Source organism: Nannobrachium achirus (genome assembly GCF_963921795.1).
Source record: "Nannobrachium achirus genome assembly, chromosome: 23".
Classification (NCBI taxonomy): Eukaryota; Metazoa; Chordata; class Actinopteri; order Myctophiformes; family Myctophidae; genus Nannobrachium; species Nannobrachium achirus.
Window position 1 is genome coordinate 12,366,836 of NC_137830.1, and position 19,264 is coordinate 12,386,099.

At 42.1% G+C, this 19,264-nt stretch overlaps 1 protein-coding gene across 3 annotated transcripts in view; it reads left to right on the forward strand.

The window, feature by feature from the left end:
* Positions 1 to 19,264, forward strand: part of braf (B-Raf proto-oncogene, serine/threonine kinase) — a gene marked incomplete at its 3' end in the record, with an annotated part of 54,045 nt that overhangs the window by 16,754 nt on the left and 18,027 nt on the right. Inside the window, exons 2-8 of one of the 3 annotated variants that reach the window (XM_080754043.1) lie at positions 2,712 to 2,813; positions 4,416 to 4,703; positions 9,138 to 9,241; positions 10,917 to 11,019; positions 14,487 to 14,635; positions 17,958 to 18,077; positions 18,812 to 18,974. In XM_080754043.1, coding sequence (XP_080610169.1) covers positions 2,730 to 2,813; positions 4,416 to 4,703; positions 9,138 to 9,241; positions 10,917 to 11,019; positions 14,487 to 14,635; positions 17,958 to 18,077; positions 18,812 to 18,974 — 1,011 coding nt within the window. In that variant the 5' untranslated portion in view covers positions 2,712 to 2,729. Of the gene's footprint in view, positions 1 to 2,711; positions 2,814 to 4,415; positions 4,704 to 9,137; positions 9,242 to 10,916; positions 11,020 to 14,486; positions 14,636 to 17,957; positions 18,078 to 18,811; positions 19,002 to 19,264 lie in introns of those variants that run through there. The other 2 variants (XM_080754041.1, XM_080754042.1) reach the window with 2 other exon arrangements.

Below are 19,264 nucleotides of genomic sequence, written 5' to 3' on the forward strand. Positions count from 1 at the left end.
CGAGTAGCCTTGTGTAGTCTTGCCAGTCGCTAAAAGTTGGACTAAAAGATGCATATACCCAACGAATTTTTCAAAAGCAAAACTACTCCGCATCAAGGAGTTTATTAGGTAGGTCCTAAAAGTGTGTCCTTGAGCGCAGGGGAATATATTGGGTTAAAACTGAATCCGGTTTGATCTTTCCGGCAAATTGTAGTCCTTTTAGTACTACAACATGACGTTTTGTGGTTTCCGCTCCAGACCGGTTACAAACCCGAAAAGTGAAGTGATCCCAGACTATTGTTGTCAGAGTACCCATTCTATTTCTACACATCTGTCTTGAGTCCCTTTTATGCCCACATGGACATCTCTGTATCTGTCAGTTCTTGTCCCTTTTATACCCAAATATGGAGATCCCTGATGTCAGCTGTTGGATTGGCGGTTCTGGACAACTGGATATAATAGGCCTACACTATACCTGCCAACTATACTAATGGCTGGATCGTACACTGTACGATATGGAAGTGGTCAGGGACTCATCGGATCATTAAAGTATTTCACACTATACGAGTGTCTTTCTTGAAATCGTCTGTCATAATGTCGTTGTGGTTTTCACTACACGATTGATGCCCGAGAAGGGATTCACACATTGCACGACATTTCACAGGACTCATAGCCGAGTTGTAGACGAGACGAGAGCGACCCTTGCTGGTATTTTTGGCCAATTGGGGGGGGGGGGGGAGAGTGATGTGATGTTGGGAGAATGGACGATGGGACGATATTATGGTTTATCGTGATAAAAAACACTCAATAATCGTATCGTGGAGATTTCATTTATCGTGAAAACGTCCTCCGTCATGCACCGGGATCAATTCACCTTTTATTTGCTGAGCTGCATATCCAGTACCATTAAAACCTTCTATTGGTAAAACGTACTTATAATTTACGTACTTGATACAGTCTTTTTTTTCACTCTACCAAATCTCTTTGCCAAAAAATAGCAGATCTACAAGTTGTGAGCTTGTAGATCTGCTATTTCTTTGACTAATGTTCTGCCCCAGGATAATGGATTATCGCGATAATATCATTTCGAGATTTCATTGGTCACAATAATCGTGATATGACATTTTCATATTGCCCATCCCTAGAATGGACATTAGCAGCATGAATAGACAGTGCTAGTCCATGTGCTATTGTGTTGTGCATTTTATTTTAGTTTTCTGCGTCGCTTTCTCTGGAAACACATGCTGCATCGTCTTCTCCCCAGTCTGTTTTGGTTTTGATGCACAACACAACAGCGTGTCGGCGATAGAGCCAAATATCTAACCTCTAACCTGCCAGATAGAACGGGTACACATTATTGTGTATCATTATTTTATGCTTTAACTATTGAAAAATAGCAGATATACAAGCTCACAGTGCGGCTGTGAGCTTGTAGATCTGCCATTTTTGAAAAATTGTGAACATTTTAATTTTGACCCGATTCTATAAGTGTCTTTTGAGTCCTTCTAAGACTTTTTGAAAAACCTATGTTTCTATGTCAGCAATCTGGCCAGCCATTGTCAAAGAAAAGGTCCTTTTCACTTCAACTGGAGCTCAGTTAAGGTGTCTACACACCAAACAGCCTACAGGAGACTCCTTCTGACTGTACACAGACTGCAAAGAACTGCAAAAAACTAAGCACTTATTATTATTATTATTTTTTTTCAGACGACGCCGACTGTAGTTACTGTATGGCAGTGGTGCCAGGTCTGCTCCTTATAAGCAACGTTGATCCTGTTTTCCTATAATGTTGCTAGATGTGGGTTGCTTTTGTTTGGGCTTGTTTCTGAAGTGTAGTTGCTTATTTGGCCTTGCTTTCAACATTATTTTATAAAATAACTAATGTAATAGAGTTCAGAGGTGAAACTGGTCGCGCTTTTGGGCTTATTTTCATAGACCTGGTCGCGTATTTCACTCACAGAATCTGGCAACCCTAACCCGGCCGGAGGCAGCTCTGTTCTCCGTGCAGAGGAGGAAAAAAAAGAAAACAACAACACGGGCACTTGATGGACTATTACTAATGTCTCTGGCTTGTTTTGGCTTGGTTTTGGAGCAGTAGTAAACTATTCTACAACTCCCTCAATCTTACCGACGGCGCGGGGCGACTGAACAAAACTGAGCAAGTCCAGTTTTCCAGTTTTCGGTCGATAAGGTTCCCGACCCGCTGCCGAAAACCTGACGATGAGCTCCCGTTCGGCAACAGACACTTTCCGCCGCCGAATCGTCGCCGAATCTGTGCGGTTAAAAGTGGCCTTTAGACTGTTCTTGAGAGACTACTATGTCAGTGGTTCTCAAACCTTTTCATGTGAAGGACCCCCAAACTGATATTTATTTGGCCACGGACCCCCATCTCAAAATATTTATTTCCAGGGACCACCCAGAAGCAAAATTTGAGTACAAACGTTCGCTTTGAAAATACATATATTCAAAGATTTGCACACATGTTCATGACCTTTTCAAAAATAGCAGATCTACAAGCTCGCAGCGCGGCACTCGGTGCCGCGCTGTGAGTTTGTATATCTGCTATTTTTCACTGGTTAAAGCATTCAATAATTCTAGGCCTAAATGGGTTATGTAACGCTCGGGAAGCTCTCGCCGAACGCTGGAGTCGCGCAGTGATCTTGTCGCACATTCTAGCCCAGTGTGTTGATGTGAGGTGGTGACGTCTGCTGACTCTGCTCTCTGCCTTCCAGATCTGGAACATCAAGCAGATGATAAAGTTGACACAAGAGCACCTGGAGGCCCTGCTGGATAAATTCGGAGGAGAGCACAACCCTCCGTCCATATACCTGGAGGTAAGAGCAAGGGATGGGACCACAATCTGTATTAACCTGATAAAAAAAAACACTCAGTTACACAGCATATTTCAGGGTTCCCACGGTCATGAAATTCCTGGAAATACTTTGAAATTAGAAAAATATTTTTCCAGTACTGGAAAAGTTTTGGAATTCATCAAGGGTCCTGGAAGGTCCTGGAAAGAATAGCTATGCATTGTCTTTGGTTATTGATTTTGTTAATAACATTGGCCAAATTGTCAAATATTAGAGGCAGAAATTGTGAAAATAGCCCATCTATTTTCACAATAGAACCGTGTTATACAAAATTCCTCAACTCGTAGTGCTCGTCAGCGTCCCCAGTTCAAATATGATTATTTCGGGGTTCACGGCCCGAAAAGGTTGAGAACCACTGGCATACACTTCCTGTCTTTGGGCATTGCGCATAGGAGTAAGCGACTCGTTATTGAGCTGAATTATTGTTATATAGTCCTGGAAATTGGGTTAAATATTCTGGAAAAGTTTTGGAAATTAATTGGTGAAAATGGGTGGGAACCCTGATATTTGTTGCTTTGTAGTTTTGTAGTTGAAGCCAGCTGTTGTAGCTTTTGTATCAGCGACCAATGGCCGAAGTAGCTTTGTATCTTCATGTCGCTGGCTTCCATTGAAAACGAATGCTAGACTGTATCTTTGTAGCTGCCTGTGTGAACACGGCAATAACCATAGGCCTGCAACGCATCTGTGTCACTCTAACCACTTTAACCATTATTTATTTTTGCTTTAGCTATTTAAAAAATAGCAGATATACAAGCTCACAGCGCAGCACCGAGTGCCGCGCTGCGAGCTTGTAGATCTGCTATTTTTGCTATAATTTTTAAAGCAACATTTGTAACGCAAAACTTTCTTTCTCTTGGCCCCTGTAACAACATATTGAGATGGGGGTCCATGGTCAAATACATACAGATTCTAGGCGGGGTCCATGGTCAAATACATACAGATTCTAGGCGTCCTTGACATTAAAACGTTTGAGCACCACTGATATAGAAACATGGATTTAAAGGTATACTCAGTAATTGTATTTCATTCAAATAAAAATATAATTGGTACATTTTCCATTCATTCTCCTCACTAGAATGTGTACTGACCATATAAGGACTTCCACCATGGCCTGTGTTACGGGCATAGCTAGATCCGGTTTTCAGAGGTGGCCAGCCAGTCCTCGACCAATCAGGGTAGAGTATGGCCATAGTTATGTTATGATGTTTAGTTATGATGGTCAAAATAAAAGTTTTGAGAACCTCAGTCGCTCTGAATTAAGAACGTCTGCTAAATGCCTAGATTGTAAACTACCGAACTCATAAAATGCCACAGTCTGGTAGTAAATCAGTATCATACATATTCTGATGCTGGAGACGTAGGCCTACCGATATTCAGTGATTGAGTCTAATGATCAAAACGAGAACATTATAATGGTGTAAACACTAAACGCTGTAAGGCCAGTAAGGGACAAGATGACCCCCGGCCACTTTCATTATCACTGAATACACCTTTAAACAGGATTTAGAAGACTTGTTTTTAGGTATTTGTCCAGATCTAAATGGGTTAATCTCTGTCGACCCCCAGGCCTATGAGGAGTACACCAGTAAGCTGGACGCCCTCCAGCAGAGAGAGCAGCAGCTCCTGGAGGCCATGGGCAACGGCACAGACCTCTCCTGCTCCCCCTCCCCGTCGCCGTGCCTCCAGGACGCCAACGCGGGCGTCTGCGGAGGCGGCTCGGCCCAACACGCCTTCCCCTCGGCCCCCAACACCCTGGCGGTGCTGCAGAGCCCCGGCGACGCGGCGCGCGCCAACCCCCGCTCGCCACAGAAGCCCATCGTCAGAGTGTTTCTACCCAACAAGCAGCGGACAGTGGTAGGTCTGCTGTAGGGCCGGGCAATAGGCTCTATGCACCAGTGGTGGAAAAAATGTTTTACTTAAGTAAAAGTATCAATACTGCAATTTAGAAATACTCTGTTACAAGTAAAAGTCCATAATTCAAAATGTGCTTGAGTAAAAGTATGAAAGTATTGGTATGAATATATATATATATATATATATTTTTTTTTTTTTTTTTTTTCTTTTTTTAATATATATGTTTTGGGGCTTTTATGCCTTTATTAATAGAGAGATACCAGAGAAATGGGGAGTGACAGCAAATGTAGTCGGGATCGGGACTCTCTCCCAATGGAGATTGGCCATACTCCCAACTGTAGACTCTTTTAAGGCTACCCTGAGAAGACCCACTCAAGATCACTCAGGCTTATGCAAATAGTTGTTTTGTTGTGGTTGTTTGTTAGTTGGTTGGTTGTTAATTGTTTTTGTTGTAAAGTGTCCTTGGGGTCATGAAAGGCGCTATATAAAATCAAGCAATTATTATTATCTTGTCCGCGTATCCGCGTGTCTCTGTAGGTCAAGCCTGACACTGTGGTTCTATGGGTTTGTCACTCTGACATCATGCTCCGATCCCTTTTATGCCCATATGTGGACTGAGTTCCCTGATGTCATCAATATTAAGCCCATACCTAACAGGACTTCATAACGAATAACTGAGTAAGCATGTTTGGGCTCTCACAGCATATCTCCATATACAGTACATGGATCTCCATATATGGGTACCAGGGGTCTCCATATATGGCCAGATACTCGCCCATGTCGCCCTGAGGTGTCTTACTAGTTATTATTATTATTATTATACACGCAGAGGAAGGCTTCACGATGAAACGCGTCCATGTATGCCCGTGCCTCATTAATTAAAAAGTACCCGAAGGACTTTGGAGAGCCTGGCTATTCTTAGTTGTATACTTTGTGAGTCTTCTTGAGCCGTGCACCCGGCAAACTGTTATTTGAATGGCCGTTCGAATAACTTGCTTGTTTTTGTCAACTTGGAAGCACCCTGTCAGTTGTCAGCTGAGCCTGGCATGGTGTGTTCCCCAGGCCTAGGGAAAGGCCATGTTCATCTTCCAAGTGTTCCACACTACATTAAGGTGTGTCTTAAATGAATGACTCGAGGCGTCCTTGCCACAGGATTTTAATCAAGGAGGCACACGGATGCCAGCCTTTGCGTGTGTGGACATGGGCAGGCGATTTTTTTGGCTGCCATTGGTTGGAATAAGGACTATTTTCTTTTACTTCTGTAAAAAACGCAATACCGCCATATAGAAATACTCTGTTTTCAATAATATTTTTTTATTGATTTTCAAAAGTTATGACATAAACAAGACAGACAGACAGCTCAGCTCAGACACGTTGCAAAAGCAAAGGACACAGGTATCAATGTACATTTCTTTAGATTATATACAGTATATAACAATATACATATGGAATTACACTCATATACACACATTATTTACACAAAATGAAAAACAAAACCACGGTGTTAAAGAGACAAAGTGATGTTCCTATCTTATACATCAAGGTTAGCAGTATCACTTCTGTTAAGGAACCCTATTGTCAAGGTCTCAGCTAACTGAGGACCAATAAAACGTAAATATGGGTCCCAAATGTTATAGAAGGTATCGGTTGTAGAGCGCAGCAGGCAAGTCAGATATTCCAAAGGCATGCACTGCATGATTATTTTATCCCAGCCTCTCTTTTTTGGCGTTTTTTTACTCTGTTACTGTTAAGTAAAAAAATAATAATAACACAGTGCTCACTTCAGAATTAACACTAGAAAATACTGTTCCTGAAGAAACAGTGTGGGTTCAGGATGGGTAGCACGCTAAGTACAGTATGATGATGATGTGTAGATATGTGCTCATCATTACAGTATATTGTTCAATCAGAAAAGTAGAAAAACTAAATATACACATGGACATGCACACAAATTCACGTATTCGGAGCGGCTAGCACTGCTCAAAAAGTTTAGGTTTTCTTTTTTACTTGAGTAAAAGTACTCAAGTTCTCAGAGTTATGAAGGTTTGTGGCCTAATGCATACCAAACCTGGAGCCCCATAAAATAAATAAAACGTTGTACTTGTATGTACTGGGTGCCAATGGCCAAGTTGTTAAGGCACCGGTTCGATTCCCGAGCCTGGGCTGTGTATCACTGCCTGTCTCTCTCTCTCTCCCTGTTAGGGCTGTCACGATATGACATTTTACATGACGATTAATTGTCACTCAAATAATTGGCGATTAACGATTTAATTGTGTATTTGTTGTTGATAATTACATTTCTGTTTGGCTTTTAGGCTTTGAAGTTGCACATGGCAGATATGACACATAACCTAAATATACAAAGACATTACTGACATATTTGACAACTTACTACTTAAAAAATAACTTTGATAGTGGAAATAGCCGATCTACAAGCTCACAACGCGTCGCGAAGCGACGCATTGTGAGCTTGTAGATCTGCTATTTCCACTATTTCTGACATTTTTCAACGTTCACGATTATGACGATTATGACAAAATAATTGCGATAATGTCAAATAATCACGATTAGACGATTATGTAATAATTGTGACAGCCCTACTCCCTGTTCCTGTCACTCTCTACTATACTATTCAAATAGAGGCAGAAAAGTCCCCAAAAATATCTTTAAAATAAAAGTACTTGCCGTACCAAATAAAAAATACTACATAAAAAAGATCTACAAGCTCACAATGTGTCGCATTGCAACGCATTGTGAGCTTGTAGATGTTTTTTCTGTTTTTCTTTTTTTTTATATAGATAGGAGTAGTATAACATTTTTATCCTGGTCAAAGTATGTTTAGTATAGATTAACATGATAATCTATATCTGCAAAGTAAAACATGACAATACAATAATTGCTTCTGAGATATAGTGGAATAGAAGTAAGAAGAAACACAAGCAAAAATAAAATAAACTCAAACGCAAAAGTAAAGCCACGTCAAAATTGAGTACATGAGTAAATGTACTTTGTTACTTTCCACCACTGTGTGGAGTGCCTATTTCTGACAAAGGTCTGTGTTCCAAGGGTCTGCCTCTCCCAACAGATTGGCGCGCAGTGTGAGACCAAGGGGAAATGAGGGAGTGAATGTAGGTGACCCCCTTTACTTTGATTAGCTGCACAGTGGGACACTGTCGCCTTGCAGACACAAAGCTCTTCATGCAAGGCAAGCAGGCCTGCCAAGACATGGGTTTTAGGATCCTTTAGGATGGTGGTTATCAACCTTTTTCATGTCAAGGACCCCCGAATTGATGTGTATTTGGCCCTTGGACCCACCATCTGAAAAAGGTTTTGTTTCAAACTTTTCCAATATTTTTCATATACTGTATTTTCAAAGATTGCAGTTGGCAGCATGGCAGGAAGTGAACTTGAGTACTTTTACTCAAGTAAAAATGTCTACATCTGCTATTTTTTAAAAGCCAACGTATACATGGATAAAGTGGTTAAACCGATTGTGATGCTACATTAACTACTTATTCTGGGGACCCCCTGGGATCCTCTCAAGGACCCCTGGGGGTCCCCCCCTGACCCGACTTTGAGAATCGATGCCTGTAGGCAAAAATACGAAATTATTGGACCAGTGTTGCCCAATGTAAAACTCAAGTCACTTCCTGACTTGCCTACGTAATAGAAATACGGTACGAGTCAAATAGGACCCTAGCCAGACTGAGTAGTGAGAGTGAGAAAAAGACGAACGTAGCGAATCAGTCTGGATTCGAGGCTAATTAGGACTTGGCCTAACACACTTTTTTTTTTTTTTTCAGTGGTGAGATTTTATTTAGCTTTAACCCATTTAGGCCTGAACACATTATGACGCAATATTTTATGCTTTAACTATTGAAAAATAGCAGATATACAAGCTCACAGCGCGGCACCGAGTGCCGCGCTGCGAGCTTGTAGATCTGCTATTTTTGAAAAATCGTGAAAATTAGAATTTTGACCCGATTATATAAGTGTCTTTTGAATCCTTCTAAGGTTTTTGGAAAAACTATGTCAGCAATCTGGCCAGCCATCGTCAAAGAAAAGGTCCTTTTCACTTAACTGGAGCTCGGTTAGTCTGTTCTTGAGAGACTGCTATGTCAGTGGTTGTCAAAGCTTTTCATGTGAAGGACCCCCAAAATTATATTTATTTGGCCACGGACCCCTATCTCAAAATATTTAGTTCCAAGGACCACCCAGAAGCAAAATTTGAGTTGCAAACGTTCGCTTTGAAAATACATATATTCAAAGATTTGCACACATTTTCATGACTTTTTCAAAAATAGCTGATCTACAAGCTCGCAGCGCGGCACTCGGTGCCGCGCTGTGAACTTGTATATCTGCTATTTTTCACTGGTTAAAGCATTCAATGATTCTAGGTCTAAATGGGTTAATCCATGTGTCTTTGTGTTCCAGGTCCCTGCCCGCTGTGGGATGACTGTAAGGGACTCGCTGAAGAAAGCTCTAATGATGCGGGGTCTCATCCCAGAATGTTGTGCCGTCCTTAGGATACAGGACGGGTAAGGCCATTCGGATTAGTCGCAAAACAACAACACGAATAGAACATACACGTTTAAACCTCTTAACTCACCCACTGCATAGGACGAGTTTGACGAGCTATATTTATGGGTCCACTCTGCTTATGACGAATATGACGAGTTATCAATTAGCTTTAATAACTATAAAACAAAAAAGTATGATCGCCGATTCGCCGTCCATAGCGCTCTATGGAAGGCCGCTATTCACAAAAATCGGATCTGGATGTTCCAGACCGGAAATGGGGGGGGCGGGACAACGACGCCTGTATCCTGTCTGCCGAAATCCCATCCTGTTTAATGTTATGCAACACCAGCGTGGCGCTTCGTCGGTTTCGCTTTGGGAAATGGCAGGCTGTTGGGTTTTGTAGCTTACACTGACTGGATCGTATTGTGAATGGAATCGGTGAACCATCGCGCAATGGATTCGCGCGCGCGCCTACGTTAAAGGTAGGCAAAATCCTGGCGGTGTGGACCATTAGAAGGGTCTTAAAAATAGCGGTGGGTGAGTTAAGGGCACGGTCCCACAGCACTTTTATTCTGCCTATGAGGGTGGATTCTGCCAATGCATGTAGGCATAGGCTACACGGAGCTGGATATTTCATATATCCCGGTTTTTCAGATATCCACATAGAAAAATATCTAGGTCCACACGGAGCTGGATATTTCATATATCCCGGTTTTTCAGATATCCACATAGAAAAATATCTAGGTCCACACGACAAAGATATCTAGGTCTAACAAGCACACACACAGTAAAGTCTTCAGAGATATCCGGGTTCCCTGTCTACACGGATCCAGTGAATCGGATATTTTTCAATCTCTCCACTTATTTATCCGGTTTAAAAAATATCCAGTTTCACTGCCGAAATATCCAGCTTCGTGTGGCTGCAAGCCCCAACAGCACAAAAAAAAATGTCTAGCTTCAGAAATATCCAGCTCCGTGTAGCCAAACTAGCCATGGCCTATAAGGCCTCCCAGTTGGGGCTCCTCACTGGCAGGTGAGCCAGTGACAACACACAGAAATGTGTGTGGGGACAAATTAATTGGCATAATGATTAAATTGGGGTGCAAAAGTGGTTAAAAACAGTGTTGTTTTTGACAGAACATTTTTATTTAGTTTTAGTCATAATCTTTTGAATAGAATGTCTTTTAGTTTTAGTCATAATTTAGTCACCTGAAAAGTTTTAGTTTTAGTCTAATTTTAGTCGACTAAATCTACAGTTGATTTAGTCAACTGTAGAATAATATTTTGGCAGGCCTTAATTGATGACATCGTAATGGCTGATTTTACACTTGGTTGCATGCTGAAAATAGCCGATCTACAAGCTCACAACATGTCGCGCTGCGACGCGTTGTGTGCTTGTAGATCGGCTATTTTCAGCACGCAACACCTGAGAGCAACCAAACATAAAATGACTCTAATCTCCACTAGTCCCTCCCTAACGTTTTAGTCTAGTTTTTATTTTGTTGACGAAATTGTCAATATATTTAGTTTTAGTCATCACAGCCTCGTTTTTATTTTGTTTTTATTTTGTTTTCGTCAGTGAAAAAACGCAGTCGACAAACATTTTTCGTCCTAGTTTTAGTCGACAAAATCAACACTGGTTAAAAAAAACAACGGGCCAAAAAACTCAAAGTCCTCCACTTGCTGTTTCAGAGAGAAGAAGCCCATTGGCTGGGACACAGACATCTCATGGCTTACAGGAGAGGAGCTGCACGTGGAAGTGTTGGAAAACGTTCCTCTGACCACACACAACTTTGTAAGTATGACGGTTATCATAACAATAACGGCGATAATAACAATATTGCCCCCTTTCTCTTGCACTGTAGATGTCGTAGTACATGGATTGAAGTTTGCCAGTCACCACGACCGGTTTCAGTCATTTGGATTCCATAGAAACCAGCACGTCTTGAGCATGTCGTGCACAGAAATCTAAATAATCGGGGACCCAGTCCCCAAAATGGGAGGGGACCTGTGATTTTCTGCCGTACTTTTTATTTCTGTTTTATCTATTAGTTTGGTCATTAAGGTCCACAGAATGAGAGGCCTGCTCTGCCGGAAACATCGCGAAAAAAAGTTATGGCCATTTGTATATTCACTGTCCCATTGACTCCACTAGAAATATAAAAAAAAAAAAAAAAACATCTGCTTTAATTAGCATGTGAGGGGTCAAATTAGGGGTTCTTCATGATTCTGAATCCATTGCAAGCATTTGTTTTGCATAAAAAACATTCCTTGGGTTACTTTTCGGCAGCCCAAAACTGTGAAAACTGGGAAAAAAGTGATGACTCATCACTTTTGACTGTTTTGGGGGGTTGATATCTTGCCCAAGGAATGTTTTTCATGCAAAACAAATGCTTGCAATGGATTCAGAATCACGAAGAATCCCTAATTTGACCCCTCACATGCTAATTAAAGCAGACTTTTCTTATTTTTTTAATATTTCTAGTGGAGTCAATGGGACAGTGATATACAAATGTCCATAACTTTTTTTCGCGATGTTTCCGGCAGAGCAGGCCTCTCATTCTGTGGACCTTAATGACCAACCTAATAGATAAAACTGAAATAAAAAGTACGGCAGAAAATCACAGGTACCCCTCTTTTCTTTGAGCTTTTGGCCATGTGGGTCCTCGACTAAAAAGCTCTCTCAGAGATCTACAAACGTTGCGCTGCGAGCTTGTAGCTTGTCTATTTTCGGTTATTAGTTAGTAAAACTGGCAATACATGTTCAGAAGCGTCTTTCATAAACCCTAATGGTCTCCATTATTGCATAAGGCAAAGGTTAAAGCCTCAATCTGCACATTTTTTTCAACTGGTTAGCTGTATGTAGATATACAGTAGAGCAGGGGTCTTTAACGTTTTCAGGCCAAGGAACCCTTAGTCGAGAGAGAGATGAGCCAGGGACCCCCCACAACCCATAGATACAATATATAGTTTCATTGTTTGACGGCACAATCATATTTTGGATTCATGTCAACTTCTGTTTTCAGATATTTAACCACTTGAACCGTCAATACTTAATAAACTTGACCTTTCACTCTGTCCTTAGTCTGCTCTTTTTCCCCTCTACACCAAACCTCTTTGCCGAAAATAGCCGATATACAAGCTCACTGCGCGAGGCGTTGTGAGCTTGTAGATCTGCTATGTTTAGCTAAAGTTCTCAGAATATGGACGTTAGGTTTCAAGTGGTTTATATAAAAAAGGAGAACCAAAGTTTCTATATAAAAAAGGAGAACAAAAGTTTCTATCACACAAAGATTTGAAGGACCCCCTGTAGTAACTCTGAGGACCCCTTAGGGGTCCTGGACCCCCTGTTGAACACCCCTGTGCTAGACTTTTAACCAACACACGACGCAGGGCACATATTACACCTGTCTGCTAACCCATTGACTGCAGAATTGAATTTAAATGTATTTTAATCACTTTTTATAACACTTCACGGGTTGGCCGGTTACTTTCTAACAGCATTATTATCCTATGAGGAAAATGGGAGACTGCTTACGTGCTTGGGTCCTCAGACAAAGGCCTTCTCACTGTCCCAAAAACCATTGCAGTTGTAGCTAGGGCATTAACGACTCAAGTTTTCTTTTTCAAGTTGACTTGACTTACAGTAAAGTCGAAGTTGAATCGATCCGTCATTTTATGACGTCCGTTGCTGCGGCAGGGTGAAGTTTAAATGTCTCGCTAGGAGCGTATGACACTTCTCACCAGTCACCAGCCAACAAAGAAGAGGTACAATGAACTGAAACATGCGCTGAGACTAAGCTGTCCCCAAAATAACACATTTGGGAATTGATTACATGAAACGGGCACCTATAGGCATGCAGTCTAAAATGTCTCTTTTTCCTCTTTCTTTTTTTCCCTTCAACTTTCGACTTTCCCTGATGAGAGTCGACTTGTGTAATCAAGTCGATTGAGTTGATTTTTTTTGGTTAATGCTGTAGTCGTAGCCCCCACTCTGCGGAATGGTCTTCCACTAGCATTAAGACAAAACCGAGTCAATTGATCCCTTCAAAATGCTTCTTTCATGTTTTGTTTTATCCTATTTATTTCAATATTTTCTTGTTTTAATCTGTGGGTATTGTTTTGCATGTACAGCACCGTGTAACATTTGCTTTGAAAGGCACTTTATAAATAAACTTTACCGTGGCTTGCAGATAGGGGTGGGCGATATGGTGATAATTATCGTTGAGACGATACAATGTCTCCACGATATGCCTTTTCAGAGGTATCGTATGTATCGAGATGCAATTGGGGGAGCCTTGCAAGACATCCTGTTCAATTGTAATACAGAGATTCATTGCAAAATCATCAGTTCTCAAACTTTAAAATGTCAAGGTCTCCACTTAACTCTGATAGTATACAAATGAAACCAAATGAACCCGTAAGGGTCCATTTGGTTTCATTTGTATACTGTCAGAGTTGCATACTTGTAAAGTTCAAATTAGACCTCCCAAAAGGAACCCAGAGAGTCTAGTCTTTGTCAAGTAACTTGAAAAATAACCATAAAAACCAATGTGAAAAAGAATCGTGATAAAATCGTGTATCGTGATACAGCTTGGGAAAATATCGTGATATTGTATTTTTGCCAGACCCAGGGGGTCGGCCTACAAAAGGCTTTGTCGGTCTGTCGGTCTGTCGGTCGGTCGGTCGGTCCCTCTTTTCCTCAGTGTGCCTGTGTTTGCCTCTGACTGCTCATCTGCCCCTCCCTTCCCTTGCTCGGCTGATTGCCTTGAGTGCCGTCACCTGTACAGGACCAGCTGAGTTGAGTTGGCTGACGAGCTGCTGACACTATAAATTCCTCAGCCCATCTACAAGCTCAGAAACATTTCCAGCTGCTCAGCCTATACAATCCTGTGTGTTCATGTGTTAGTTCAGTGCCATACTAGTGAAAACAGCCGATCTACAAGCTCTTGCTATTAAGTGTTGAAAATGTTCCGCCCCAACTCTGTCAGAGTTCCCCTTAAATTTGTTAACAATACAGGCTCTCCTGATGAGCCGGACAGGTCAAAGGAGAGAGGCCAGACTAAGATTGATCCCCCCCCCCCCCCCCCCTTCCTTGCATTCTGATTTTCATTGCGGGTCTGGCAGAACCAGGTGACCTGGTCTAGTTCCATATCGCCCACCCCTACTTGCAGAATGTCTGAAAAGCCTCTCCTCTCTCTCCTTCTCCCTCCTCCCCCTCTCTCTCTCTCTCTCTGTCTCCACTGTGTTTTATTTGGATAGGTGAGGAAGACCTTCTTCACCCTGGCCTTCTGTGACTTCTGTCGGAAGCTCCTGTTCCAGGGGTTCCGCTGCCAGACCTGTGGCTACAAGTTCCACCAGCGCTGCAGCACAGAGGTTCCCCTCATGTGTGTCAACTACGACCAGTTAGAGTACGTCCCCCCCCCCCCCCCACACACACACACACACACACACACACACACACACACTGCAACAGTACATACAAGCAGTGGTGTAAAGGCCCTCTTACATCTAACAACTTGGTAAAGATTTCTCAGTCGTAATAAAATCGAGGCTATTTGCGGCGCGCTCCCGTGACTCAGTCGTTACTCAATCGTTAAATGTGAGGTAGTGGTCCGACTCGATTTTTACCCCGATTTGAGACACAGATTATGTTACGAGAATATCAAACTGGTTTAATATTTTCACAAATCGGGGCTGAGTCTGAATGAATACAATGACGTAGCCTAGCCTACAACCAAAACAGAACAAGCCAAAAGCCAAGCCATTCATTCCCCCAAAAGACGCTGCCTGAGCTGCCAGCCTGGTCGTTGTTGGTGCGGCTACTAGGACAGCCCTTTATTAGTTATTTCTCCGCGTTTCCATTATTCCAAACATTCAACGTTGATAATAGTTGATAGGATCGATCTGCGCCGGCTGAGAGGAGAAAACTAGAGAGGAGAGGGGAGGGCTGAGGGAGGAAGGCGGAGCTCGGTGTGTGTGTGCACTGCTGTGATGGGAAAAGTAATCAAGTAAAAGTATCAATACTGCAATACTGTGATGCGACGCGCTGTGACTGAGCTTGTAGATCGGCTATTTTCATTTATGGTTAGCCTAATGCTTTATAATAATATTATAATTTATTTAGGAACACAAGGCTATATAATAGGCATAACATATTTCAGCAAATAAAAGGGAATCTTGAACCAGTCTTTACAAAATCTTTAGAGGCATACACATCTAACAACTGAAATCTTTGAAAAATCATCCTACAGTCTTTGGGGAGTCTTTTTCAAATCTTATAGTGTGAGGGGTAGTCTTTAAGAAATCTTTCCCAAATCTGTCCACAATCTTACCAAAGTTGTTAGGTGTAAGGCTAGCTTAAAGGAACTATTTACTTAAAGGGGAAGACCACCCATTTTCAATATTGAACTGTCATTAACTCAACCTCTGCCAAAAAAATACCCCTTTGTACCCCTTCTCTGCCATGCCCGTAGAACCCGGAGATTTAATAAGCTTTAATTATTTTTTTATCGAAGCGGAACTAAAATAGGCCGGAACTAATGCTCCGTGATCGGTTTCTACACGGACACATTATTGAGCGGACCAGAGAACATTGAGGCCGTGAACCGGAAGCGGATGGTCCGTCGTCTATTTTGGCCCGTTAGCTTTCTGTATAAACTCCACGGCTTACAGACGGAGAACTTATTGATCAATTGTAAAAATTTAAAAGGATTTGAGAAGCTGATGGAATACGCGAACACACGATGCATTGCAGTGTCCGATCACGCATGATGGGAACTGGATGAGTGCCCCAGTTAACAGGTAGGAGAAGCCGCCAGTGAAAGACATAGAAAAATCTCCGGGCTCTACGGCCGTAAACTACGAATGAGTTAACTCATACCTCGCGATCCCCGTAGAGACCGTAGATTTCCCGCTGTACCGCGCTGCCATGCCCGTAGAGCCCGTAAAGTTTAATTAGCTTTAATCATTATGAAAGGATTAAAAGTATTAGCGCAGATTTTCGCTGATTCTGGCTCTTTAGGCCCGCCCCCCTAACTGTATCCGGTCATTTCCGGTCTGGACCGGATCTAAGCTTTCCGTATCCGGTCTGAGCCTGGGCCATAGTCCCGCCTCCGTTGGTTTACAGTGTAACAGAGGAGAAAGCTACTCGGCGATGGAACACTCGTTTTTCAATCGGATTTTTGCGTTTGGAAACTTTGATCCAGTCTCTACACGCCTGGATTATGATCCCCGCACATATCGTGCGGTTTGTGCGCGAACGTGTCCACGTGTTACCATAGCGCACAGTTGGCTTTTTTCAATGCTTTTTCCATGTAAACACTGGCTGATAAGCAGAGATACAGCGTGGCAACGGATATGTCTTTTTCAATGGGGTTTTTTGTATTCGAAAGCTTGTCACCGAGTCTACATGTCTACTAGATGAGTCGCGCACAGATTGTGCACGATGCGTGCGCGTGCCCACGCTAAAAGGTAAGGACAATTTGGCAGCTGCTTACTACAGCTATGTTTAAAATGGCAGAGAAAAAGTTAATATACCTTAGAGGAGTTGTGTGGGGAAAAAAAAATCCCCCTCTTTTGTGTTGCCTAGAACTGGAGGATTGATTTTGGGGTTTGTATTGTAAAGTACAATGTGTGATGTCATCAAGTTGTAATTTGCAATACAAACCCCAAAATCAATCCTCCAGTTCTAGGCAACACAGAAGAGGGGGAACTTTTTTTTTTTTTTCCACACAACTCCTCTAAGGTATATTAATGACATAGTTCAATATTGAAAATGGGTGGTCTTCCCCTTTAAGTACTGTACTTAAGAACAGTTTTGAGGTATTTGTACTTTACTTGAGTTTTTCCATTTTTCAGTTCCATAGTAGGCTACTTCTACTCCACTACATTTATTTGAAAACTTTAGTTTAAATTTTAGCTTTAGTATAAATTATAATATTATGAAACATACATAAACCACTTTAGCCCTATTTTATACCGTGGTCATTTGAAAATAGCCCATCTACAAGCTCACAACGCGTCATGACGCGTTGTGAGCTTGTAGATTGGCTATTTTCAAACATTTTTTACTTTTACTTTTGGTACGTTAAGTACACAATGCAACAGTACATACAAGTCACAGTTTAGATCAGGGGTCTTCAACGTTTTCAGTCCTAGGACCCCTTAGTTGAGAGAGAGAGAGAGAGAGAGAGAGATGAAGCAGGGACCCCCACAACCTGTTCATAGATTCCATATAGTTTCATCTTTTGCCAGCACAATCATCAGTGTATTGTGGATTCATGTCAATTTGTGTTTTCAGATATTTAACAACTTGAACCGTCAATACTTTTAAAACTTTACCTTTCACTCTGTTCTTAGTCTGCTCTTTTCCCCCTCTACACCAAAGCTCTTTGCCGAAAATAGACGATCTACAAGCTCACGAGGCGGTGTGAGCTTCTAGATCTGCTATTTTTGGCTGAAGTTCTCTGAATATGGACACTAGGGTTCAAGTGGTTAACATAAAAAAGGAAAAAAAAAATTCTATCATACCAAGATTTGGAGGACCCCCTGTAGTAACTCTAAGGACCCCCTGTTGAAGACCCCTGATTTAAGTGATTTAAGACCAGAAAAAGACAACACAGGCCATATCACGGTATTACAATATTGGCCAGCCTTACTTTTACTCTTCCACCAATGTGTCCTGGAATGCTGGAGACTCAGCATGTTGTCAATGTCCTCTCTCTGCTGTAGCTTGTTGCTGGTGTCCAAGTTCTTTGAGCACCACCCACTCAGCCAGGAGGAGATGTCCTCCGAAGGCACCACCCCCGTGTCCGAGGTCTGCCCCTCGTTGCCTCCGTCCGATTCCACTGGGTGAGTCCTCCGCCTGGCCACACTAGGCCTGTCACAGCCATCACATGGTCTCCTGTGCGCTATTATTTGAACTAATCAGCTGAAATTGAAGGTTGTGTAAGTGATATATATATATATATATATATATATATATATATATATATATATATATATATATATATATCCACCTGTTTCCGCGGGAGTTTACTGGAGATTATTTGGACCTGTTTGCACCACACTTCCGGTTTAACAGAAGACATACAAGCTCACGTCGCGTCGCAGATGCAGCCTGTTGTGAGCTTGTAAATCACACTCGGCTGTGGCGCCGGAAGCTCGGTACAGCGTCTGCGCAATGCACTATGGGGCGTTGGAAACTCGTGGATATATATATATATATATATATATATATATATATGTTCTGTTAAAATGAGTGTTAAATGGCTCTGTATTCATATATGTACTGTATATGTATTTCATTTCAATTAAAAGTTGTCTCAAGACACTTGTAGGGCAGAGACCCAACATTGTCCCACCCCGAGCAAGCTGTTTATTTCGACAGTGACAACAAAAGAAGTGGAGGGGAGGACGGAGAGAGCGAAAGTACAAGCAAATACAAGAGTTAATGGCAGTTACAGGAACCGAGTGTTGAAACCAAAACATTTTGTTGTTTTGCGTTTTGACTTGGAAATCTACTTCCTCCCTCACACCGCGCTCCCAACGTGAGCCCATCTCGTCCCTCTCTCTCTCTACGACAGGTCCCTGTGCCATGCCACTGTGTCCCCGTCCAAGTCCATTCCCATCCCCCAGGGTTTCCGTCCCGTTGGCGAGGAGGACCACCGCAACCAGTTTGGCCAGCGGGACCGCTCGTCCTCGGCCCCCAACGTCCATATCAACACCATTGAGCCTGTTAACATTGATGTGAGTCTGTCTGCTGTATATAAATGGGTTGGGGTTTAAAACGGTCTAAAACGGCTAGTTCCATTCCTTGATTCTGATTGGCTGGTTTCCCTTTAATTACTGTGGTATATATCCACACCTTGAATCAGTTTATATCAAACCCAGGTGCGTTATTTCTTTCCACAGTGTTCCACAGTGCACCAATTATCTGCTTCTGTGTTGTTGGCAAAAAAGCTGGGAACGACGATTTTAATTGGTACATGTCTATCATTTTTCATGTTGCCATATTGTAACCGTTTTAGAAAAGCAAT